Here is a 24,048-nt window from a genome sequence, read left to right on the forward strand (position 1 = left end):
ATAAACTATAAGTGTCAATAAAAATGCGAATAAACATTTTTAGTTCAAACATTGGCAAACGATGGGTTTGGCAACTTCTAAAAATTTTCCAATTAATTATGAGCACGGTAGAGCAAATTCTGAGCGCTTGAGGCCAAAATATGTGGCCTAGCCTCTGACCTCAATTTATGTACAAAACTTTTGGTAAATAGCCAATTTTTATTCAAATTTGAACTTTTTGAGAAATTTAGAATTTTTTTGGTCAACATAAATTGTTTTTCTAAAAATTTTCATGATTTAGTAGCTTTTACTTTTTGACTGTAAAAATTGAAAACTTTTCCAAAATGACAATTGAAGCTTGAAATCTAAACAATCAATATTCGAAAAAAAAAGAAACTCAATGAAGCTCAAAATTGTTTCTAAAAAATCAGTTTGAAATCTGATCGAATCGTTAAAAATTTAACTGTTTTTGATTGCTTCCCTTCCTGTCTTTCTTCTTTATATACACAGTCACTTCCTGTGTTTTTTAATAATTGATACGTATTTTAACATTTTTATATACTATGAATAACATTCATACGTTTTCGTTAGACTATACCAACTATAGAAAAGCGGAATTTAAAACTTCCGGAATCTTGCCATTATATTCTAAGTTCCCATTGTTTGCAGGAGCAAAAATTCTTTGGCCGTTTTTGAAACCATAAGCCATACAGTTTAGTCAGTGTGAACTTTTTTCAATAATTTTTTTTTTCAAAACATACAAAACATTCTTTCATGTACATCTGTAACTAAGATTCTTTGATCGATTTCATTCAATTGAGCGAACAATATACTTTTGAATGAAAAATACTACAAAAGGCTATGTGAATCCATGTTTTCATGTGATTCATTCATTCAACACGTTTTGCAGAATGAATAGTGACTCGATACCAGAATTTATTCAAGTTTTTTCCAAAAATATTCATCTTTTTGTACCCGCATTGGTATTATCGTTTGTGGAAATTGGATGTTCAATATATCGAACTGATTTAGAAGCAGGGATTCAAGTAGGAATTCAATATGGTGAGTTGTATTACACTATCGTAATTTCACTATTTTCATTAAAACGTACGTTTCTTGCGCATTATAGGCCACCCAAACGTAATATATCCGAATTTTCAACTCAAAAGCCACGTTGCTTTTATGTAGAATAAACTTATTATAAAATAAAGCAGTTTATATCGGATAATCAGACTACGGTACTTAAGCACACGAAAACTTGCTCCGCTGATAAAGTGCTTACACACGAAATTTCCCAAAAAAAAAATCATGTAGCTTACTATTTGAAAAGCTTTAGTTGTTTTATTAGAGTTCATTGAAATGAATGAAATTTTTAAAAACTGATGGATAATTGTCTAGTTTCAGTGCACTTTTTTTTGGCAACCTTAGCTTTCATCCACTTTGAAAAAAAAGATCCATTTGGCCTACGCCTGCCTCGTGTCTAATGCGCATAATTACAGCTCTGATAACATCAAACTAATAGAAGGGAGGCACGAGGAAATATATTTTTGAATTACATATATTCTCCAGATAAACAAATATATTTTTACATACTGAAGTTTTAGAGTATTCTACACTTGTCCTTCTTCTAATGGGGATCTCTGTTCCTCTTTCCGTGTTAAATCCTCCAATGTGGTTTACGTTGTATATGACGTGCTTCATACACATGCTATATTTCAAAGGTGACTTTTGAAGGTTCTTTTCTATCAAAACTATTTCCAATTCAGAACTATTTCTATTTTCTCTGATTGCCATGTGTACAATGTTCATTGCTATTGGAATTCACGAATATAAACGATTTAGAATGCGAACGAAGTTGAATGGTGCGAATCCATGTAGATCTAGATATAAAGTTAAAATTAAAACTTCTTAGATCAACGACTATTTGAACATTTAACAGTGATTTAGAAGTGGAATGGAATAATTAGTAAGTTAGACAATTGCATTGTTTGTTTGTTGATCTGAATATATTTCAGGTGCAATGGAAACTCGAATACTGGAATGTGATACGGTTCTAATAATTAATTATACATGTTTGTGATTAGTTTCTAATCTATTTTGTGTTATTAACATATTTTCTTGGGTTTAAAAGAATAAATCATTTCAATTTTTCAGTGGTTCAATATAAAAGATAAATACATTTTTTAAGCCCACATTTTTAAAACACTTTTCCCGCATTTTGAATGTTTACTGATTGTATTTAAGCACATTTTTGCAGGATTATAATCACTGAGTCAGTTTCATCAAGTCACTTTTGACAACTGATAACGAGATTATTTAAAATTTAAAACGATAAACAGTAAAAGTATGAGGAATTCATAAAAAAGTTCAAATAGATTTTCAAAGTGCAAAATCATGAAATTCTGGCAGAAGTTTTAGAAACATAGAAATTTTTTGAAACTGTAGAAAAATAGCAGAAAAATAGCTGTTTTATTGATTGTTTCGCATTATTAATCTGAAACAAAACTAAATACACCATTTTTATTGTTTGACAGTAATCCTAAACGGTATACAACGGGGCTCAAATTCCCCCGAACGCAAGTTTTATTTGAAAGTTTAAACAAATTTTAAAAGTACTTTATTTATCAAATCAAATTTTTTCAGCTGTACAGTAGTTAGTCGAGTCACACGTTGCTACTTCGCAGACGTACATGTTTGTCAGAGATGACTTTGTATTCTGCCAGCAAGTCTTCGCCGAAGATGATGACGATTGAACATTGACAACTGCAGTGTCTGTGGATGAAGCAGTCGGATATCCCGGGCACCAGTCGCTCCATGTTTGAAGCTAGAAAATTTTAATTTAGTTTCTATCAGGAGTTTTCTAGTAAACTTGGGCAAGTGGTTGACCGTTTGGCTGCTCCCATTGCCAATTTCCATTTGAATAAGACAGTCCGATGTAGTAAGTATAAGGTTGTGTAAATGCGGTGATGTTTTCAATAACTTCTGAAATAGGTACACAGTGAGCTTTCACATTAACACTTCAACTTACGAAGTGTAAAATCATGTTTTGTCTGAGTGTACTCATTGATCATATACGCATTATTCCATTGATTTCTGCAAGACAACTTTGCCGCAGTTCTAGTTGCTCCTAGAGTGACCGGATGAATGCAGACTCCGTATTTTAACGAGCTCTCGTCGGAGTAGCTCTGACGCATTTGGAACCATTGGTTTGGACAATAGCAGTTGACTTGAACCATTGTAGCTCTAAGCTCGGGGACCAACTGTATTCCATTTTGATTCGTGAAATTGTATCCGGGCGTAGCGATTTGTGAGAGCTGTCGAAGAAAACCATTAACATTATCTTGGCCGTACGCTACTGTTGCAATTGCCACGTCAACCTTCATACGTGTCGCCAATGGTAAAGGGTCTTGGGTTCCAGTCCCACTGTAAGATTGGTAATCAGTGTTGGAGAAGATTAGCAAAATATTCCACTTGTGTTAGTGTTTGTATCAGCTGGGCTTGGACAGAGGCAAGATGCCCGCTCAGGCACTTATTTGGAACCGCTAGAGATAAAATTATTTTCCAATATAGGTTAGGGGATTTTGTGTAAATGTTAAGTTGATGTGAACATGATCTAGACCCCAGATCACTGGTTCAATAACATACTAGGGAGGAGGAGTACTGTACCTGAAAGATCTTGTAATCAAACCAATAAAATCACCTGTACTCCGATGCATATACAATGACTAGCTTCTTATAATGTCCTCTGCTTGTAGCAAAACTTTGTCTTTGCAGAAGATCATCAGCTGCCTCCAATCCAGCATGTAAGTATGAGTCTGCAATCGAAGATGCTTTATGAAGCGCGCCAAACACGATATCTGCGAGTTGGTCGATTGATGTGATCTTGTTGAGATCAGCAACCTAAAATATTATTCATGTATATTTTAACTTCCATTTCTAATATTTTTACGAAACTCACCACAGTTGCATCTCGGTTGTAGGTTACAATTCCGATTCTTGTAGTTCTTGGCTGATTTGGATCGATTCCCAGCTGCTGGCCATCAACGAATAATGAAACAATTTGTCCAGCAACCTGGAAGAGTAAAGAAAAATTACAAGTAGAGGTTCTTTTCAATTTACTCACAGTTACGACACCTTTATCAGTCATTCCCTTAGAATTATCTACAACTGCGACAATATCCAGCCAAAGATGTGTCTCATCTTCTCCGCAGACTCTATCCATATATCCATCTTGGCAGTTTGATGATTGACTCACTGGACTCCCCAGACAAACTGTAATTTTTTTCCCTACTAATTGTGAAGCTTTTCTGACTTACATGTGATTCCTAGAAGAAAACAGGTTAGAAGAAACTTCATTGCCATTGTGATACCTCTGATAACACTGGATTGTTTGTGCATTTTCACATCTATTTATTTGTAATTTTCTGACATCTTATCAGTGACTCGAGATGGGTCAGGAAAAGAGGACGCCCCTCAGATTAAAGATACATCGTCGCGAAATTTTGAAATGGAAGTAAGTAGAAGTAGAATTATTGGGCAAATGGGAAGAGGAGTGGCAGTGCATTTTGAAATGTAGTTTTTAAGCTTACACTCGAAGAATTTGCAAATTTGGCACTACAACCATCATTCCTTTATGGGTATTTAAAAAAGGAAAAATGGTGGTTGCCGAACTATTACCCAGACTTAAAACTTCCTAGAAAAATTCAGAAATCGGAGAAAATTGTCAACTGTCACATCACTATTTTTACCCAGATGCAATTTTTTTCGCGATTTTTCATTCAATAGCTTTCTTTGTTATTAGACAAACTTTTTAGGTTCTACTAAATTTTTGAACACAATTTTATAATAGCTAATGTCAGTTGTAGTGCAAGACAACTACGAAGATCATCCTAGATACATTCTAACCATAAATAAATCGGAAGTGAGCACGTACTGGCACCAATTTCAGATAATTCGTAAACTGCTGATGTTGCATTTTTTTTGTTTGATACGGAACGGTTTTCCAAACAAAGCGAAAAAGATCGAAACATCAACAAACACAAAATATGGGTAAACTTCTGGTTTGCAAAAAAAGGGATTAATACCAGTCAATATGTTGATTTTTTGCAACTGAAGTAAAATATTTGTATTCTTATTATGTTACCAGGCATGCTCCAGACATGCTTCTGAAAGTTTATTTGATTTTTAAAGTTCAAATTTAATTTGTCTTGTTGCTCAATTTTTCATTATTTTTTGTTTTAATTTGGCCTTTCGACTAAAGTAGGTGAAAAAAAAAGAAAAAAAAGGAAACCTAACGAATATTTTGAAAAATGTCTAGCAGATAAAAAAAACAATGTGTCATTTTAAGTAGTTCTTTATTTCTTTCTAATCACTACAAAAATTCATATTTTCCCGCACAAATGTTTATAACTTTTCTTTAAAAAGAGGTCACCAAACATGAAAATTTGATTGAGAATCGGAATACTCAACACTGAATTTTTAAAGTGTTAAACAGCGGATCTTTGAATTTGCCCAAAATCATTCAATGAAAATCATATTCTAAAATAATTTTTATTGTAAACTCATATGGAAATACAAGAAAAATAAGTACTAGGAGCTGTCTTCAGTAGAACGTGGCTTCTCCAACAAGGCGTCTTTGAAGTTTTCTTCCCAATCATACGGATCTGACAACTTTTTCGGAAGGTACAACTTTTTGACGGATGCTTGAAGAGTAGTATACGGAAGTTCAGACATTGGGTCGAGACGTGATACGAGTTGAGAAAATTCAATCAGCTCTTGAGACGATTCATGGAAGTGATCAATTTGGCCATGATGCTGCAAACCACAAAAAGTATTATTAAGATCCAAACATAGCTTCATACCAATTCATCTTTCATTTTCCAGATGGCATCACTGTTTTCAATATTTCTCCACGGAAGCTCTCCAGCCAGCAACTCAATCAATGTGTACAACAAGGACACCATGTCGTCTGTCGGTGTCTGTTCGAGCCGACGATGAACACGAGTAGATACATATCTTTGAGTGCCTCGGAAACCAGCTTTAACCCGATGAGTTCGCCATTCACCATCTGGATCTTTGTATCTACGTACCAGACCAAAGTCGAGAAGCATCAAAACATGACGTGTCTGGAACGAGATAATGGAATCTATTGTGAAAATTTATTGCAAGACCAACTTTGGAAGTGATACCAAAACACATATTTCCTGGCTTAATATCTCTATGGAGATACCCGACGTCGTGTAGATCTCGCAGAGCAGCAATGGCCTGAACGGCGATTCTTCCAACTGATGACTTGCTCAATTTACGTGTGGGACTCATTCGACGAATATCTCCAAGATTGGCACTTAGCAGTTGAAGCACTGAAACGAGGTAATGTTTTTTAAATTTGTTTTTAGACTAAACTTACCAATGAAATTGAAGTTTTCTGTGTGACCGGATCCAAAAATCCAAGGAACATGAGGCTTCCCTTGGAGTTTTACGAGAACTGCTTGTTCCAAAATCATTCGCCTGGCAATTTTGCCTTTTCGTACCAATGGTTCTGCCTTTATTGCCACTTCTTCTGCCAATTTCATGTCGATTGCCAAATAAATTTCGCCATAACCACCTTTACCGATGATTCCTTCAATGTGCCATCGTTTTCTGAATTTCTCATCGATAGGCATCAAAGGAGTAGAAGTGGGGTCTGGGCGTTTCAAACGTGGCACCACACTGAACTGTTTTGTTGGAGATTTAAGACTTCTCGCACTTTTTTCATTGTTTGGTTTTACTATCTGATCTTTACGAACTGTTCGCTTGGATACCGAAGACTCCTTTGTCGACTCCTCTTTACTCATTTTTGCCGAAAACTCAGTAGCCACTGCGGACTTGGCCGATTTTTCAGCTCCCTTCAAAAACAATCTTTAGTCTGAGACTGAAAAAATAAGCGAACAAACCTCAACATGTTTCGGATTCATCATTTATATGAATGCTCACGACTTTGACTTTGATTACAATGTAGAAATGACTAAAATATTTTTGTCTACAGTATTTATTCCGATGATTCCCACGTACTTTTACTAACTTTGAAAGAAAATTCTGAGAGTTCACGGTCACATTAATTTTCTAAATGTGAAGGCCAGTGGAAAAATTATTGCTTATTTATTTATTTATTTATTCATCATGGAAACAAAAAGAATATGATAAGAAAAACATAACCGGTTATGATATTTACACGTGTAGATGAATAAATTAAAATAAACTCGGCCCAACAGAGCGCGAGTTTAAGTGAGAGGGAAAGAGATCAGAATTTAGATATTTGACAATCAACAAGCGAAAGGAATTGTGATGGGGAGAGGAAAAAGCTAGAGTTGCGTACAATGCTATTCCATATTGGCACTACTTGGGAGAAAAAGCTACGACATTTGGGATTTTTTATTTTTAATGAGCATCGGACGACGAGACGAGTTAGCAAGCGTAACAAAGTCACTGCTTTTTGGGAAGTGCGCTGCGCCGGTAAGAATTTTGTATAGAAGCAATAGTTGGGCTCTTAGGCGGAGAGAGCGGGCTGATGAAATTCCTAGAATTTTTAGTCGGTTTTCGTAGGATTTGGAGAAAGCATTGTGTGTTTGTGGAGCATTTTTTATTTTGTATTTAATATTGCAGCGCTGTAGGACCCGTTTAGAAAAGTATTTGAGGGGAGATTCTAGTGTGCTTGATAATTTAGATGTTGGTGGAGGGGAGTATATGACTGATCCGTATTCAAGGATAGGGGAAACGTAGGTCTTGTACATATTTATATAGAATTTAGGGGAAGAAGAGGAGAAACATTTGAGGATTTGTTTAGCGCGTAAGAGGGCAAGAGAAGTGGCTCTGTTTATATGAGGTTGAAACGTTAACTTGGAGATTTTAACATAATAACCCAATTTTTTAATTTAAAAATTTGGTACAGAAATTCATGTTCGATTAGAAAATATCATTTAATTTGTTGAAAACTTCGAAAAAACTTTTGAAAGTTGCAATTTGCAGTTTACAGTGCCGTAAAACTTTTCCCGTTTTTTTTAGGCTTTCATGAAAATTTTAAATACTAAACTATTAGGTAAATAAAGTCACATTAAGATTTAATATATTCACACCAGTGAAACAACTTTTTGATCGCCTATCACAGGCAATATATCATGTTATTCTCTATCGGCAATTCCCAAAAAGGGATCAGGTTTTGTTTGACTGTTTGAAAACATTCAATAAATCAATAGTATTCGAATTTTAACAAGAAAATTACTTATTTTCTTTTTTTCTGTTCGTGTAAACTGATTGCAAAAACTACTGTTTTCAATGCTCTCAAAATTTCAACAACAAATCGAGAAACTCCAAAAAATTTCAAAAGTACAGCCAAGTTTCAGATATGTTTTGCTTTGCCCACGGCAATCATTCTGTTTCTTTTTTTTTAAACTGATTTTCCATATTTAGCATGCATCTTTTGGAAAGTAGTGAGCTTCTCTCCTTTCTTGGTTCTAATATCTTATTCCGTGTGCAGTTCTGAATATGGTAGCTTGAAATTCGATTTGCCTCGTTTCATGTCACATCTTTTTTAATGTATTCCCATTGTTATGCATTTTATTATTTTTCATGCATATCGTTTAACAGTCTCTGTATTTCTCTCGTTCAAACCAAAAAATCTCCGTTCACAACGTGGACTCTCAGAAATCGATCGGAGGCAAAATGGCTACGATTAGCGACTGTACCGTTCTCACTTTTGTGGAACATGTGGAGGACCGAAGGGATTCAATCCAGAGCGGTGAGTGTTTTTTTTTTGGCAGTTGTGATACTGTGCTCTAGAACAAAGAAAAAAAAAGATCTCTCACGAACAAAATACATTTTCGCGATCTGTGAGATTTCTGATGTTCCTGTGTGTGAATTCAAAATTTTTGTTTCTCTCTTGGAAGATGAATTAAGCTATGCAAAACTACATAGACCTTCTCTTATATCTAAATACTTATTTAATAAATTTCAGTGTCTCAACATGTTCGACTCTTCAAGGACAAAGAACAACCAGCCGTATTTTTCAACAAAATCTCCACCGAAAACTTGTGCCTCATACTGACTCTGATGATAATCGGAGCATCTTTTGTTGCGTTGATTGACTTCCCGCAATATTGTATCGAATTAGCCATTGTTTTTCATATCTTCCAAACGCTTTCATGCTTGGCTATTCGTTATCATGTGGAAAACATGCTCATTTGGTTAAGACACGTTGAAATAGTATTATGGTCAACTTGTCTACTCTTCTCAGGAGCAAATCTTATTGCACAATCAATATATCCCAATACAACGCCTCTCTATATTGCATATCTCTTTTTTGGAATATCTATTGCTGGATTGTATAAAGCGTTTTTGGTGAGAAGATTCTACCGCTGGCTCTTGGTTTCACATAATGCATTGATTAATGGACAACTGGACATCCAATAAGCATAATTATTTTTAATTGATTATTTTATAAGTTGGCAATTTATTTATTTATTCATTTATTTGTGAAATTATTACCAATAAAATTGAGTAATGTTTTGAATAAGGTATAAATTTATGTGATGTTAGGGGATAAAATAAAATATTTTAGAACACGAACAATCAAAAGCGGAAGTAAATCTTTCACTCAATTTTAACTAATTAATTTAATTCCCGACGAAAACTATAAAGTTTTGATCTTTGAATTTTCAGTCAAACGAAGATTGTTTTGAAACGAAGTGTATTGTACTTTAACAACAAAATCAATCAAATTAAAATAGTAACGAAGACCCTCTCAACTTTTCTTTCTGAAACAAAACAAGTAATTTATCATTAAAATTTTTTACACCCTGTTAACGCCCAAATGTCTGAAAATATTGTTTGTTTTTGTCATTGAAGTTTTGTGTTTAAGTTTTTAAGTTTATTTGTCACTTTTTCAAGAATTTGTAAAATAATTTTCTGCTTGACATTATCGATAAAATGAAATCGATTTCAGAAAAATCCGAAATCCGTTTTTATTTCCTCGTGATAATTTGTTTCTTTAATTTTTTCAAACTCACAAATTTTTCTGTTAATTTCATAGCTTCAGGTAATTTCAAAAAATGAAGAAAATGTCAATTTCACCAATCCAAGGAGACATTCGACCTGATGTTGAAGAATTAATGGAGATAAAAGAAGAAGAGGAACATGATAAACAAGCTGAACAACAATCAAGTACAACTCCAAAACTTGTACTTATAATCACAATTCCATATGTGATTATTCTTCCATTCTTTTCTAAAAATCTTCATGACTGGTACACCACTTTTCTCTTATGTCTTTTCATCGGCTTCACTCTGGATCTTGTAGCCATTGGAGTTCGATTCTTTTCTGTTTTACGGCCATTATCATCAATTGAAGCAGCTGCACTGACAGCAATGGTACTTTTTTATGCAAAATATATTTGTGAAAAGTATGAATCTCCATTGAGTTATTCCTTATTCTCGTTGTTTTGTTTATTTTTGTTACCCGCATATTACCGATGTTTTTTATTATTGAAGTTTAAGACTTCACATCGAAAAATGTTTAAGAGTATGGTAGAAGATGATTTTTAGATTATTATTATTAATGTATGTAAATGTGAAATAAATTATTTGAAATACAAAATGATCATATTCCAAAAAATCTAAGCTTCCGAAAAACATCACAGGTACAATCGGATTCAAAGAATTTATTAATTTATTAAAGTAATAACTTTTAAGGTTTTTTTCCATTAATGTATATTTGTCGATTTTTTTGTGGAGTTAGAAAAATAGAGGTCAGGGTTTTTGCTACTTTTTGGTCAAAAACGGATTCAATTCTCTGATTTTATTAAACTTTATATGTATGGGCTTGGATAAAATTGAAATTATTTTATTCATTAGTGAAATGAAAGGACAAGAAACGACATTTCAGAGTACGGGGACGGGGGCATAAAAAGATTAAAGTGAATAGGTTAAAAAAGATTCTGATCAACAAATGAAGAAATAAATATTTTTTCGTGATTTTTTTTGCAGTTTTAGAAAAAAGAATAAAGTATTTGGGAAAAAAATGAAAAAATGTACCTATCGATATCATTCAGGGAGAGTTTTTCATAGAGGTCTTTGTGTGTGTTGTTGTTTGAATTTTTGAAAAAAAAATCCATTAAAAAGTACATAAATTTCAAGAAAAGTGTTTCGTCGACATAGATTGGTTGTATCTGAGTGAAGAAGTCCTGGTTACTCAACATTTTTACATATTGGCTGATCAATTCGGGAGAGCCTGTTTGGAATCCATGAGACAAGAGAAGGGGGAATAAATGAGAGGAGATGAGGTATAGATTTGAAAATAAATACAGTTGGGGGATGAAGAAAACTGGGCTGAAAATTTGAAAAGTTGGCGACGGGGTTTTTAGAGTATACACGATTGTAACCGGGGGGATACATGTTGGTTGGACACAAGTGGTTTCATATAAAATGCTGAACGGTGTGGATGAGATTTGAATGAGAAGAAGTAAAGAAATAATATTATAATAAAACAATTTTCAATGAGTGTCAGACAGAGAGACAGAGAGTCAGAGAAAAAGAGAAAAGACATTTCTGGGCGAGGGATTTTTTGGAAGAAGGTTTGAAAGAATTGCAACGGCCCACTGGCGCAAACAAAAATGATATATGAAGCATTAGCTTATGAAGATGATAGGGTGCCTGAAATACATTATTAAATTCATGTTTAAAAATTCATGAAGTCACTTACACATGCGATAAAAGATCAGATTGTACTCCTCGTAGGATCCATTTGAATCCTCGCTGAAGCAGGTTTCAGTGGAGTAGCCGACTCGGAACCGGTAGGCTGATTGGATGAAGGAACCCATAGATAACTCGAAGATATTGTCAAATAGCTGAAATTTGAATAGTTTTCATAGTTTAAAAAGGCGAAACTCACTCTTGTAGAAGTTGGTACCGGTGATTCGCTTTGTTGAGTTCGGCTCAACGGACAAACTTTGTGGTTGAACTCTGTTGAAGGGAACGCTCCGCAGTTGCTCACGACTTTTGAAATTGGAGCTCTATAATTTTTTAAAAGTTTAAAAATTCAAAATTCAAGGTGCCAACTTACTTAATTTCAATTTCAAGAGCAACATCAGGCATATATCTTGACACTGGCACAAAGACATTGAAGATTCCTTTTCGTTTGTTACAACTGCGTTCCACACAGTAACGCTGGTCAAGTGTCACATTCAGTGCAGGGATTCTAATCTCAACTCCAGTTTCAAAAGCCATGTGCTCAAGGTTTGGAGCACGTGCGATGCCATTGGTTCTGTTGGATGGACTCTCTGGATATACTTCATCGCCATTGTCGAGGCCCTGTAATAATGTACAGTGAAGGCTTAGAATTGTTGAATATCTAAGATTATAGTCTCGTGACGGAAATAGATTAAACTTACATGTGTAGCGATGGCTCTACTGTCCTCTACAACGGGCGGCGTATCTGTACAACAATATGTTTTACAAGATGGATTGAAGCATTTTTCAAGTAGTATAGGGGCATCGGGTTGGAATGAGGGCATGAAGTTGGCTGAAAAATCATGAATTTTTGTATGAAGCTCGGAAATTTGGACTAACCTGGTGATATGACAAGATTGGCGAGTTCTCCTTTAGTGGATGGTGTGTTCGTTTCGAAATGTTGGTGATATCCGTAGTTTCGGTTATGCCAATCAAGGACATAAAGAGCTGACATGGCGAGAAGACAAGCGGCCATAATGGAAACCAAGGTGACAACTGTTCCTTGACTAAGTCGGCTTCCACAGGATTGTGCCTGTTTTATGGCACGATGCTTCCTGCTTCTCTTTGGTTGTGACGTGGCATTGGTTGCAGTTGATGTGAGTGAGCATCTTGAGTATGAGAGACTCTTGTTGTCTCCGTTGAGGTTAGATGCCATTGAGCTAGCGAGCTTCTTTCGGACTGCGTATTCATTCAATCGTCTGCTAATCTCGGCAACTTTTTCATCGATCTTACTGTCCAAGTCTCCGGTCATTCTGCAGAGTTGTTGAGTTGCCATTACAGTCTCGTAGAACACTCGTCCCTCATCAATTGTCAAATAATCTCCAATATCTCGTACTGCATCAGGAAGCACAGCTTGAAGCTCTTGTGCAATCAGTCCTGTGCGATGTCTTTGTTGCTCATCAAGTCCCCAGATGTCTGCGACTTCTGGTTTGTAGCGGTAATCGACAACACGGAGTTTCAGAAGGTTTTCAATAGCTTCAGCAGTTTCCCGTTCAGTAATTGCTTCCTTGAGTCGAATATCGGATGGATTGATTATTCGGCCACTCATATAAATGTCCCCAGCTACTGTAAGCTTGGCACTTTCAACCTGATGTTCAGTTCCGACGGAGACAGCTCCCTGTGTATACAGGGCTCCTCCATTTCGTTGCCATCCAATGTCCGTATCTTGTGGCTCGAAGCTTCCTGGATTGGTGGCTCTAACGATGACCTTCTCAGATGCGTATGATTGAATAAGAACTCCATGCTCAGATTCATCAATGCTTGCAAATAACCTGACAACCAAAAGGAAGAATTTTTGCTCCGGGTTTGGACGATTCTTTTGTTTTCTTTGGTTGTTAAGGGTGGTCTCAGAGAAATGGAGACGTGGTACACAAACTTTTGTCATTCTTCGTTCTTGAATTTCAAAGAGCACAGGAGTATGTGTATGTGGTTTACGATCGGCTCGAGATTGGCGAATTGTGATTTCAGACGATGGCATCTCAGCTTTAACTCCACAGAACGAAAGTTTGAAGTCACGAATTGGAACGAGTCGGTTGTTGAAGTTAACGTACTTTGGTGGCATTGTATCGGAAGCTTCCACGTTTACAGAGATCTGAAAATAAAATAATAATACATTTTAAACTCCTATATATCTACATACCTGGAAATGATTTTTCTTCTGGTTCACAAAGCAATTATCATTTGAGTTGTAGTTGAATCCCTTATCAGCAACAACATGTACTTGAAGTTGTTGTAGCGGTTGAGCGTTGATGTCATACAGTGGACTCCACTGTTCTTCTTGAAACTTTGAGAATCTGATTGCCTGTTGCTGACTGTAATTCTCATCTGGAAATCCGTCAATACCAGCAAAGCTTGGAGCGATTCTTGGCGTTTCACACGGGGTGTCAAGTCGGCTTCTCTTACGTGGCATCTCCAAAACAGGGCTTGGCATTCCACTGTCGGCTCCTCCACGAATAATGTTGAAAAGGTTGAGTTGAGCCAGGGTGTTTGTAGGTTGATTGACTGCAGCAGTTCCCGGTTGGCTCCAGAATTGTGGAGCATTCATGTTTTGCATTTGGGCGTGAATCGATGATTGTTGGGGCATCATAAGATTTCCGCCACGTGTCTGCTGATGTTGTTGCTGGCTGAGTTGTTGAGATTGAATATTGTTCATTGTTTGATTTCCGTTATCATTGGCTCCAGCGTATCCGTTAAATTCATTTGGGGAGAACATTGGGTCCGAATGATGTGATGATGATGACGATGAAGAGACATTTCCGCAAGGATCCGTCATTGCTGGAGATTCAGGGAATCGACGGGGCTGAAATTTCACACATTAATTGTATGTTTCAGCACACAATGACGCCATTCTGTCTGTAGTTTTTTTTTCAATACTTCTAGTTATTTAACCAAAATTACTTCTTATGTCCATATCTGCCGATTTAAACCCTATAAAACCCCTGTCTCTAGACACTTTTGGAAAAAGGGAAATCGGTTCTCAAGGTTATCTCTTGTTCTTCATCTTATTCTTGTTCAAGGCTTCGCCTCTTCACCACAATCTTTTCTATCAATTAGTGAATTACGTAACATAGAAGAATTAGAACATTTGTTCCGTTTTTTCTTATCCCGAAGAGATATTTCATCAAATGAAAAGAATAAGAAACTAACCTGAAAAATGCCATTTTGGTTTTGTCGTTGCTGTGCTTGCAGCATTTGTTGCTGTTGCTGTTGAACTCCTAGATTTTGATGCATGCTATCTGCTGAAGACGTAGGGGACACCATTGAGCCATCGTCTTCGTCAGTATCTTGAGTTAAGTACTGCATCATGTTAAAGTGCTCCGAGTTGAGCCCGTCAAACTCGCCTGAAATTTGTTTTTATTTTTAATCAAATTTATTTTGTAAATGTTTTTTAAAAAAGTCTAAATAATCATCCTAAATTAATTTTTTTAAGTTAAAGCCACAAGAAGGAACATTGGGTCTACGTACTTACGCCTTTCTGCCTACATGCCTACAAGCATACACAAACTGTTTTATTATCAAAATAAAGGAGGAACATTTTGCACCAATAAAACCAGTTGGCAGTTTTTGATAAAACTAAAGACAACCGAGATATAAGCTGTCAAAGTGGAAATATGGAAATACGAATTGCATATTTTAAAATGGAACATTTAAAATCTGAAATAACTTTTTTTCGCAAAAATAATATTTTTAGACACAAAAATGTTTGCTTTGCCAGCATCTACATCGACGTTCCTTCTTTCAAGAAAAAAAAACCAAAACGAGCTTCCGTGATTGTGGGTCGAGAGAAAAAAGAAACACAATGAGGAAAGGAGCGAATCTGGGCGCGTGAAAAGATGCACTTTTTCAAGGGAAGCGTGTAAGTAGATAGGCGAACGAGACGAGTGATCATATAGGACATTGAGACGCAGACATGATGATTGAGGCAAGAAGATAGGAATCAGAAAGTGAGTGGTCACTTCATGGCTTGCCGCCGGACACCACGGCATGTTTTGAAATTGTCTGTGTGTGTGTGTGTGATGGTGACCTAGACCTAGACACCTAGACTAGGTAGAGTAAGTGCAAGGTACAGTAACCTTCTTGATATGTAACCTGCAGATCAGATGTGGGATTACAGTAGTAATTTCTGAATGAGCTTCAATAATTCAGTAGAGATTTTGTGAATCGTTGAAAAACAGTTTTCCAAAATATTAAATTTTGTCATTTTACTTTTAGTTGCAGGGTTACTGTAGTAAACTTCATAATTTCAAAATCGATATTGAAATGCAAATATATGTTTGAAAATAAATGATAACTCGATTTTATTTTTAAAAAAAAGTTTAGTAGTAAATCTTCAAGGATTGCACTCCACTACTTTAAAAGGATTTATCTTAATTCATTTTAAAGATATCCAGAAATAATTAATTCAAAAAGATAAAAAAAGACCTAAAAATTATTTTGTCAGTTGACAATTGTTTGATAGAACAAACGATAACTGAAAAGTAAGCCCTCAAAGTTGAAAAATGAGGTTGCAAAAATGTTCAGGTTTTTTAATTGTCCTAGAACACCGTCAAAACCTATTTTTTTTTAATATGTCTTACCTTTCAGAAGGTCCGAGCTCGACATGTTCGAAGTGTGCTAAAGTATCGGTTCTTTGGTATTGGGTATGTGGGAGGGCTTCTGTAAGCATAACAATTCGGAAATGAGCCATGACAAAAATAAAATATGTTGAAGTTCAAGATGGGTTAAATTTACGAACATCTAGATCATATTAAAGATGAAAAAGTCAAAAAAGTAGGTTAGCAGGGTAGTAGACACACACACGCGGAGCAAGATGGCCTCCACGGCTGCTGCAGCGTCAGCAAAAAAAACGCTCAGTCTGTGTCTGTGTCTGTGTCGGCCTCGTACTCCGCTCTCGTCCCGAGAAGCGAGAGAACCCCGAGAAATAGTGTGAACAGCGGAGAGACTGCAGGCGAGGGTGTTAGGTGGGGGGTCGGCACCCGGCCGAGTCCAGCCTGGCACCGCTAGCCACGCCAACCTGTCTGCGTCTCCGAGGCGGAGAGATCGGGAGAAAAATGGAAGAGAAAGAGCGCTCGTTTTTTTTATGTTTCCACTGCCTGGCCTGCGTTGAGCGCGCGGCAGTTGAGGAGGAAGAGGCGAATTGGAAAAAAGTGGGGAAAATGGGAGGAAACGAATGCCACCCTCTGGTTTTTGCGTATGAGCAAACATGGTATCAGACCTACACACAGAGGCGAACGCGCCAAGCTTTGGATTTTTTAGAACTGAAGGTAACTGGGGTACAAGGAAAATTTGGGCAGCTTTGGTTTCTTTTTTTTTGGCAATTTTGGTTTTGTCGGGAAATCAAGAAGTACGATTTTCTATAGGATCATGAATAATAGAAAAATATTTGGATTCTGGGAGAGATAGTTGTCAGGCAAATAAAGGGTGCAAACTTTTTGGAATTTCTGCGTAAATTGATATCGGAAAAATTCCAATAGACTTTTTTATTACACCTGGTATCAAATCTAAAACTTTAAAAAAACCTTAAGTTTTAGTTATTTCAATTTCTGAAACTATCCAAAAACTTTTTTAAAACGTTTTTAAACTTTATTCTTTCATCAACAAAACACAGCTTTAATTTTTTGGAATTTAAAATTAGTTTGAAATGCCCAGAATTTTGTTTTTGCCACCGCTGGTCATCAGAACCAGCTGTGTAACCATATAATACTCTCAAAAACTATATGATTCGCATCTACACTGACACCATTTTCAGATGTGCATCAAATTTATTAAAAAAGTGTTTACAAGTTTGGGAAATCGGAACGAGAAGGGGGAGGGGAACGGAGAGAAAAACGAACATTTTGAAAAATGACCAGCACCTGCTGACACCTCACATTGAAACTGATAAGGTTGATAAAGGGTCAGTGGAATGGTTGACTGATGAATTGAGGTGCTGTGAGCTTTGATTAAAGTTTTTCAATGTATGGAAGTTGTCATTTAATTTTAAAAAAATACTTGAAAAGGGGAAAAGTTAAGTAATAGTAATAGATTTGAAAAATTTAGATAAAAATTAAAAAGTATATGAATATTTGGTAGGACATTCAAAATAGATTTTTCAACTATCAAATCTCTATTAAACCTCCAAAAAAGTATTAGATTTTTTTTATTTCGAATAAATTCAGGCAACCAAAATATGCACATCTGTAATTGATGCCAGCTTGAACAAAACTTATATCTATGTATATATTTACTTAATGTACAATAAACAACAGCTGAAACATTTGGTGCATAGCGGAAAAAAAAAGTTTGAACAAATTTCGCAATTCCTAACAAAGGCGGGGTGTCCGGTACCAGGCACACCAGCCATTAAACTTTTGAAATGAGCAATTACAATAGATAAATGATAGGTGATTACGGTAGGGACAATGAATTTACAAAATTGGTATTGATATATTGGTATAGTTTATATGTCAGCCTATAAAATTTGGGTTATGATGGTGTGTGATAGCAGCCATTATTTTAAAGATAGAGCTAGTGGAGGGGATATTGTCTATATAATGTTGATTTTTTTTCAAATTGTAACATTTTCAGTCATAGTTTTGGTAAATTACCGAACAATAAAAATGCTTATATTTCGAGAAAATTAGAGCAATTCTTATGTTTTAAATGCTCGCATACGAATTTTTGATATAATTATAATTCGAATATGCAAAAAAGTATCAAAAAAAATTATAGAGAAATTTTTCTATGATATTTGGTCGCATTGGTTTTAAACAGAATCCTAAGTGGTTACTCCCCCTTTAAATTTTATTTTGAAATTAAAACTGAAAATTCTTCAGAGTGACTCATCTAACCATTTCAAAAACATTTTTTTTTAAAGGCCAAAAAACAGCAAAATCCCGTACCAACTCGTAAACCAACAATGACCTTTCTTGACCTACAATCCTCTGTCTCCTCTTCCCCCAATTGTCTTCCATATTTCTCTATGTCTCTAATACCTGTAGCGAGTACTAAGGACACTCTCTCTCCTCCCACTTCCCCCCGTACAAAAACGGAGAGCGTCATCGTTCATATTTATAAGTATACAATAAATAGAATAAAAAACTGCGAGAGCCAGATGGGAGGAAACGTTTCTCTCGTCTGTCCACATACACTCGATTCTTCGAAAAAAGAGAGTCAAATGGACATCCGAGTGTTCCCTTTCTCCCCTCGAGGATAGCGATTATTTAGAGTTGAGTGGTATTGGTGTTGTGGAGGGGGAAAAATGAGAGAATTTCGCCCGGAAAAAATTTGAATTTGTTCAAGTGGACAAAGGAATTGAAACATAGACACACACGACACCAATGGTGGGTTCATGAAAAATTGAATAGGCAGCAGTTGGCAAGGAGATTGATGGTGGGATGGGGGGAATGACGGTTACAAATTCTGATGTGGTGGGGGTTTTTGAAGAAAACTTTGATTTATTAGCATATGGATGACCTATAAATTAATATGGAATGGACCCTATGCAGTAATTATCAAAAAACGGCCATTTATAGCTTTTTGTAAATGTTGGGCTCATATGCGCTAAGTGGTTTTCAAATTGACCCGTTGATTTTTTTCAAAATTTGAGGAAAATTTATATTCTTGGGCATAGTTATACTTGGGCACCGAAATATACCGTTGTTTCTGACAAAGGACAAATTAGACGTAATAAAATATCTTCAAGTTATCAGGAATACATACCCGAAGCCGTTGGTTTTTCATATTGATCAATTGATTTATTGGGGAGTTTTGAAGATGTTCTTTTTAAAAATTATTTTAAAAAGAATATAATAGTGTAGAAATTATACATAGACTTAACCTAGGCCTACTCTAAATTCCTAAATTATGCCTTCATGAGCAGTAGATATTTGTATTGTTTCCTATTCAAGTTTTACAAAAATACCTTATCATATCGGCGTTGGCAGTTTTCCCTAGTTTACACGCTAAAAACGTAATTTTAATAGATTCCATAGATGACATTTGGAACACCAAATCAGTTTCATAGTTCTAAAAGTTGTGTAACTCAAAAATCTATAGGGATTATTCTGAAAATATTGCACCAAACTTCATAGAGAGAATATTAAAAGTTTGTATATATGGTGAACATACAAAACAAGCCATAACATACGTAAAGGGCCGACCGAAAAAAGAAGAAAAAGAATCGGGCGATGATCGTCGGGATAGAGATGAGTGCGAGAGAAAATGTGGGCTGTATGGGCTGCTGGTAGTAGTAACCTTGAGAGTCGGTGGGGTCGCCGGAGAGGGCGCCCTGTGTCAGAATTTTGCCCCCTTCTTCCCTTTTTGCTTTTTTTGTCCAATTCGTTCGCCGTTTTTCTATCTCAATTCGTATTCCTATTCTCGGTCGAGGTCAACTCGGTATGGGTGGCAGTGACGATTATTGGGGAAAACGAATCGGATGGATATATGGAGTCAAGGGAAGCAATTAGTTCAAGGCTCTGGAAGAATGGGGAAATTATGAATAATTTCCAAATATACAATAAAAAAGCCTGAAATTTGTTTTTGTCCCATGGCAATAGTTACAAAAAATTACGAAGAAAAAAGGTTGCAGCTTTTGTAGAAAACCTACAAAAACCAGTCGTATCCTTTTCCTCAAAAATCCTCTACTTCCAGGTCTCTCATTCGCATTATCGTTATCTTAAAATATATACCGAGAAAGTAGACTTGTGAAACTCCTGATTTTTTTTTTGATTTTTGAAGCCATTTAGTTTTTATCATAATAAAAAAATGTTATTCCAAAAATTCCTATCACATCACAGCTCAAGATATTTTTGCAAAACAAGTTCAATTCTTTGAACTCACTAGTTAATATAATCTTTCTAATCCAAAAATAACATAAATTGGTAAAGGTGGAAAACAATCAGTATCCATGGAGATGTTTTGTTTTTGGAATAAATAACTTTCAGAACGGGAAAATAATAATTGGTAAACAAAATGAGCTAATCAGAGCACACTTTCGTTATTAGTCGGGACTAATATTAATGACATAAGTCGGAATATTTGACGTTTTGACCACTTGCAGCAAAACCACGATGTTTAGACATCGTAACCTTATCTTTCTTTTTGAAAGTTTGTGTTGCGGCAATTGGAAAAATTTTGCGGTGAACACGTTCTTTCGAGGTCGAACGGCAGAATGAAAGCTATTTAAAAAAAGAAAGCTATTTAATATAAAATTCTATAGAATTTGAGCGAGTCCCTCTGATGGCTTTAGCAATTTTTCAGCTTAAATGAAACTGTAAGAACATGTCTGGAAATTATGTAACGCTTCAAATACATGCATTTGAAAAGTTAAGTCAATATTAAATACCGAATTTAAAAATTCACAACATTTTTATAAAGACCAGATTGTCAAATTGTTCAAATATTTAATATTTCCTATTCAACCGGCGTTCAATAATTTCCCGTAACTTCTGAGAACTAGGTCCATCATGTCCATCAAATTTTCGGAGTACTTGAGTCCATTCACAAACTGCTGCATATTCCATTCGATTGAAATCATCCAACATTTGGACATGCGTATCAATTACAGATTCTATCATATTATGAATGTTCTCTTGGCAAGTATGAGGTTCTGTAATTTGAAATGTTTTTCACTGAAAAACTTCAACTAGAAACTTATAGACTTCAAACAAACCTTCAGATCTTCTCCTCCTACTTCTGAATCTTCGGGCTCTCTTTTCTCTGCGTCTCTCGATATCTTGTTCTCTCTCGGCGTCCCTTAATGTTGAAGAAGAGGATGACGAAGATCGTGGAGCTCTTCTGATATCTTTTCTCGGCTTCTCCATTTTTTCTGATGACTTGTTGATTTTCAATGTTTTTTTCAGTGATTCCTCTAGAGTTCGATTTGTCTCTCGAACAGTTGATTTTTCAGAATTAGACGATCTTGAGCTGAGCTTCGGAATGAAGTCTTCATACGGAATGGGCTCTGGCTTTTTGTTTTGTCTAATATCATCTGGCTTGGCCCGTTTTTTATCAGGTTTCTTTGTTTTTTGCGGTTTATCTAATTTCTTTGGAGTAACTTTGGATATTGTTGAAGCCGAGGAAGAAGATGACTTTTCAGACTCAAAATCGGATCCATATGCTTTACTAGAGCTAGCTTTCGAAGTTGATGTTTTGGAAGAGCTGACTTGCGATTCGGACTTTGATTCAGATTCCGATTCAGATGCACTTGAGCTGGACTCGGACGATGTAGAAGATTCAGAGGTAGAAGAAGAATCTGATGATGATTCGAATGAAGATTCCGTTGGAGTTGGTGTCTTTTCCTTTTTCTTTCTGGCTTTTTGCTCTTTGACAGCAGGTTTTTCAATCTTTTTTTCTACAACAATAGGAGCCGTCCGAGCCGGTGCTGGTTTTCTTGGTGGAGACGGAAGAACCTCTTCGAAAACTTCATCGAAAATTATGGAATCAGAATCCGAACTTTCACTTCCACTTTGTATTGCTTTTTTGAATGGGCTTTTGGAGGGAAGCTGAGCTGTCGGTAAATCTTCAGATATTTTTTCCTCTTCTTGAATACTTTCGAAGTGCTGAAATTTTGGAAATTTTGAATATATTCAGCGAAAAAACATTTTCAAACTGACCGCATGTCTTTTCGATTCTTCTCCAGCCGCTTTGCTCCGTAACATTTTAAGTTCAGGTGGTTTGATAAGCGATTGATCGATGGAATTTCGGAGTTCACGGATGTCTTTTAAACTTTTCCGACCGACTTGTTGTCCTGGAAAATGGTAGCTTTATTTATGGTCATTAATTCGAATAGAGTCTTGAAACTGAAATGGTTTCAATTACTTTCTGACAGTGTTCGGAGAGGTTGCAAGAATTTAAATTTGAAAAGTTAAAAACCATTTCTAATTTTCAGATTGTGAAATTGTAATATGGTTCTGATGAAGCTTTGAATTAATTTCAGAAATTTTGAAGTCAATGCAATTTTTTATGAAAATTTTAATGAAAACGCCTAGGATTAGAGGAATTCACATAAAGGGAAAATTTCAAATTTTCTACGTACCTGGTGTTCCAAGCGGTAAAATACGTTTTTCTTCGTGGCTCTCCTCACTATCCGTATCACTGGAAACACTCTCGTCAAAAACTGACGACTTCAAGGATTCACTGAAAATGTCATTTATGTGCAGAATTGAAAAAAAAGGAGAAGAAGCCATACTTCAAAAAGTCAAAGTCTTCTGAGTCAGTTCGAGATAAAGATACTTGTCTTCTTGCTTGACTGATAATATCTGATATCGACACTCTCCGTTTGACAGGTGCTGGTGAGGATCTAAAAAATTGGAATTCTTTTGAAGTTTATTGAAACGTTTTTGTGTAGCTAATAGTAATGTAGATTTTTTAGTGTTAATCATAAAATACGAGCATATAAGGAAGGGGGAACAAAACTAAAAGGCTCAATGAGCAAAAACGTCAGCAACCAATATTAAATGTGTATTATAAAAAATCTTATTGCACTTTTCTGAGAAACGGAATGCAGAAAAACCAATTCGTTCAGTTTAGCAGTTCACACTTGCTTGAATAATTTTTTGATTTCGTATAATGAACAGAACGTGTGAATGTATAGTTGCACTTTTAAGCGAATCTAGTCGTCTTTACTTTTAATCACAAATTTTCTACCAAATTTTTAAAACAATTTTTATCTTCCCTCGTAAGTTAAAAACTAAAACAAAGTGTATCTCTTACAATTACAAGTTCCAATAACCAAGAGAAACTATAACATACACAATAGATTTTGATGTAGAGCTCTCATCTTTTTTATTTCCTCCACTAGTCGAAGAGCCATTATTGTTGCCACGCAACGCTTTCGCATTTCTCTCGAACGATTCCAGATAATTCTGTTATGGTGATGATGATTAGCTTCAGCTTCGACTAACAAAAAAAACAATCGGAAACTCACTAATGCGGACGATGATAATGGTGTTGAAGCGGTAGAGGGACGCATTGGGCAAGGAGAGAGGAATAGAGAGGAGCACAGGGAAAACAATTTCGACGGGACGAAAAGGAGTTCGTTGTCATGGATACTAGGAACAAATAGCAGCTGAAGAGAGGGGTCTTGCAATTAAAGTGGGAAGTGGGTGGTGGTGGGGTAGTACAGAAATATTTAGAAACTTGGAAAGAGTCTGGGGCTAAGCGCACTTCCGCTACTTGTAAATTAAAGTAAAACTCAATACATATACACCGGGAATCTAAAATTTGCTGAAACAGTATTCTGAGAACTTGTCCTTATTCCTCTCCATATAGACGTTCCATGGTCTATTACGGTACCTTGAGTTGCCAACTATTTCGAAAATTACCGCAATTC

The 24,048-nt window shown here is 35.8% G+C and overlaps 7 protein-coding genes and 3 non-coding genes across 10 annotated transcripts; 5 read left to right on the top strand and 5 right to left on the bottom strand.

The window, feature by feature from the left end:
• Positions 1 to 889: 889 nt before the first annotated feature.
• ZK666.15 (Na_H_antiporter domain-containing protein) lies at positions 890 to 2,131 on the top strand. The gene is made up of 5 exons (NM_001267324.2): positions 890 to 1,041; positions 1,584 to 1,700; positions 1,746 to 1,841; positions 1,892 to 1,945; positions 1,995 to 2,131. Exons 1-4 carry the CDS (start codon positions 891 to 893, stop codon positions 1,924 to 1,926), a joined length of 399 nt encoding a protein of 132 aa, NP_001254253.1. The 5' UTR covers position 890; the 3' UTR covers positions 1,927 to 1,945; positions 1,995 to 2,131.
• A 448-nt stretch (positions 2,132 to 2,579) lies between these two features.
• On the bottom strand, positions 2,580 to 4,387 carry clec-61 (VWFA domain-containing protein). Its single transcript, NM_063859.5, has 7 exons — positions 4,296 to 4,387; positions 4,103 to 4,251; positions 3,938 to 4,051; positions 3,680 to 3,879; positions 3,008 to 3,402; positions 2,849 to 2,961; positions 2,580 to 2,803 (listed from the first exon to the last, which is right to left on the bottom strand). Exons 1-7 carry the CDS (start codon positions 4,339 to 4,341, stop codon positions 2,609 to 2,611), a joined length of 1,212 nt encoding a protein of 403 aa, NP_496260.1. The 5' UTR covers positions 4,342 to 4,387; the 3' UTR covers positions 2,580 to 2,608.
• A 1,124-nt stretch (positions 4,388 to 5,511) lies between these two features.
• Positions 5,512 to 6,984, bottom strand: ZK666.8 (non-specific serine/threonine protein kinase). The gene is made up of 5 exons (NM_063860.4): positions 6,912 to 6,984; positions 6,386 to 6,863; positions 6,154 to 6,338; positions 5,841 to 6,104; positions 5,512 to 5,793 (listed from the first exon to the last, which is right to left on the bottom strand). The coding sequence occupies exons 1-5, from the start codon at positions 6,933 to 6,935 to the stop codon at positions 5,569 to 5,571; spliced, it is 1,176 nt and encodes a 391-aa protein (NP_496261.2). The 5' UTR covers positions 6,936 to 6,984; the 3' UTR covers positions 5,512 to 5,568.
• Positions 6,985 to 8,616: 1,632 nt separating this feature from the next.
• ZK666.14 (Transcriptional regulator) lies at positions 8,617 to 9,521 on the top strand. Its single transcript, NM_001267325.3, has 2 exons — positions 8,617 to 8,752; positions 8,969 to 9,521. Exons 1-2 carry the CDS (start codon positions 8,677 to 8,679, stop codon positions 9,421 to 9,423), a joined length of 531 nt encoding a protein of 176 aa, NP_001254254.1. The 5' UTR covers positions 8,617 to 8,676; the 3' UTR covers positions 9,424 to 9,521.
• Positions 9,522 to 10,061: 540 nt separating this feature from the next.
• ZK666.12 (uncharacterized protein) lies at positions 10,062 to 10,553 on the top strand (the record flags this gene model as incomplete). The annotated part of the gene is made up of 1 exon (NM_001027356.1): positions 10,062 to 10,553. One exon carries the CDS (start codon positions 10,062 to 10,064, stop codon positions 10,551 to 10,553), a length of 492 nt encoding a protein of 163 aa, NP_001022527.1.
• A 283-nt stretch (positions 10,554 to 10,836) lies between these two features.
• On the bottom strand, positions 10,837 to 16,391 carry myrf-1 (Myelin regulatory factor homolog 1, N-terminal). The gene is made up of 9 exons (NM_063861.5): positions 16,313 to 16,391; positions 14,883 to 15,076; positions 13,876 to 14,535; positions 12,576 to 13,827; positions 12,398 to 12,528; positions 12,070 to 12,317; positions 11,899 to 12,019; positions 11,710 to 11,854; positions 10,837 to 11,660 (listed from the first exon to the last, which is right to left on the bottom strand). The coding sequence occupies exons 1-9, from the start codon at positions 16,335 to 16,337 to the stop codon at positions 11,641 to 11,643; spliced, it is 2,796 nt and encodes a 931-aa protein (NP_496262.2). The 5' UTR covers positions 16,338 to 16,391; the 3' UTR covers positions 10,837 to 11,640.
• Positions 16,392 to 16,501: 110 nt separating this feature from the next.
• Positions 16,502 to 17,041, top strand: F59B10.7. Its single transcript, NR_051604.1, has one exon. It is a non-coding gene; the product is annotated as an Unclassified non-coding RNA F59B10.7 (non-coding RNA).
• Positions 17,042 to 20,053: 3,012 nt separating this feature from the next.
• On the bottom strand, positions 20,054 to 20,137 carry F59B10.9. Its single transcript, NR_051605.1, has one exon. It is a non-coding gene; the product is annotated as an Unclassified non-coding RNA F59B10.9 (non-coding RNA).
• Positions 20,138 to 21,061: 924 nt separating this feature from the next.
• F59B10.2 (uncharacterized protein) lies at positions 21,062 to 23,696 on the bottom strand. The gene is made up of 7 exons (NM_063862.5): positions 23,644 to 23,696; positions 23,469 to 23,581; positions 22,906 to 23,016; positions 22,753 to 22,853; positions 22,331 to 22,464; positions 21,388 to 22,276; positions 21,062 to 21,324 (listed from the first exon to the last, which is right to left on the bottom strand). The coding sequence occupies exons 1-7, from the start codon at positions 23,686 to 23,688 to the stop codon at positions 21,119 to 21,121; spliced, it is 1,599 nt and encodes a 532-aa protein (NP_496263.2). The 5' UTR covers positions 23,689 to 23,696; the 3' UTR covers positions 21,062 to 21,118.
• F59B10.10 lies at positions 21,659 to 21,799 on the top strand. The gene has a single exon (NR_051606.1). It is a non-coding gene; the product is annotated as an Unclassified non-coding RNA F59B10.10 (non-coding RNA).
• Positions 23,697 to 24,048: the final 352 nt, after the last annotated feature.

This window comes from Caenorhabditis elegans, chromosome II, assembly GCF_000002985.6.
Source record: "Caenorhabditis elegans chromosome II".
NCBI classification, from domain to species: domain Eukaryota; kingdom Metazoa; phylum Nematoda; class Chromadorea; order Rhabditida; family Rhabditidae; genus Caenorhabditis; species Caenorhabditis elegans.

Bases quoted from the DNA above. Each gene is read 5' to 3' on its own strand.
- F59B10.2 (NM_063862.5), bottom strand. From the start codon at position 23,688: ATGCGTCCCTCTACCGCTTCAACACCATTATCATCGTCCGCATTA. The intron at 23,017-23,468 runs GTATGTTATAGT...CCAATTTTTTAG, and splicing joins TCTACATCAAAATCTATTGT to ATCCTCACCAGCACCTGTCA. The intron at 22,465-22,752 runs GTACGTAGAAAA...ACCATTTTCCAG, and splicing joins TTTACCGCTTGGAACACCAG to GACAACAAGTCGGTCGGAAA.
- ZK666.14 (NM_001267325.3), top strand. From the start codon at position 8,677: ATGGCTACGATTAGCGACTGTACCGTTCTCACTTTTGTGGAACATGTG. The intron at 8,753-8,968 runs GTGAGTGTTTTT...AATAAATTTCAG, and splicing joins AAGGGATTCAATCCAGAGCG to TGTCTCAACATGTTCGACTC.
- myrf-1 (NM_063861.5), bottom strand. From the start codon at position 16,337: ATGTCGAGCTCGGACCTTCTGAAAG. The intron at 13,828-13,875 runs GTATGTAGATAT...TTTTATTTTCAG, and splicing joins AGAAGAAAAATCATTTCCAG to ATCTCTGTAAACGTGGAAGC. The intron at 12,529-12,575 runs GTTAGTCCAAAT...ATGATTTTTCAG, and splicing joins CAATCTTGTCATATCACCAG to CCAACTTCATGCCCTCATTC.
- clec-61 (NM_063859.5), bottom strand. From the start codon at position 4,341: ATGGCAATGAAGTTTCTTCTAACCTGTTTTCTTCTAGGAATCACAT. The intron at 3,403-3,679 runs GTGATTTTATTG...CCAATCTTACAG, and splicing joins GTATATGCATCGGAGTACAG to TGGGACTGGAACCCAAGACC. The intron at 2,962-3,007 runs GTAAGTTGAAGT...TACCTATTTCAG, and splicing joins AAAACATGATTTTACACTTC to AAGTTATTGAAAACATCACC.
- ZK666.15 (NM_001267324.2), top strand. From the start codon at position 891: ATGAATAGTGACTCGATACCAGAATTTATTCAAGTTTTTTCCAAAAAT. The intron at 1,042-1,583 runs GTGAGTTGTATT...CTGAAGTTTTAG, and splicing joins TCAAGTAGGAATTCAATATG to AGTATTCTACACTTGTCCTT. The intron at 1,842-1,891 runs GTGCGAATCCAT...AAAACTTCTTAG, and splicing joins AATGCGAACGAAGTTGAATG to ATCAACGACTATTTGAACAT.
- ZK666.8 (NM_063860.4), bottom strand. From the start codon at position 6,935: ATGATGAATCCGAAACATGTTGAG. The intron at 6,864-6,911 runs GTTTGTTCGCTT...TTGTTTTTGAAG, and splicing joins TGAATCCGAAACATGTTGAG to GGAGCTGAAAAATCGGCCAA. The intron at 6,339-6,385 runs GTAAGTTTAGTC...ACCTCGTTTCAG, and splicing joins AGAAAACTTCAATTTCATTG to TGCTTCAACTGCTAAGTGCC.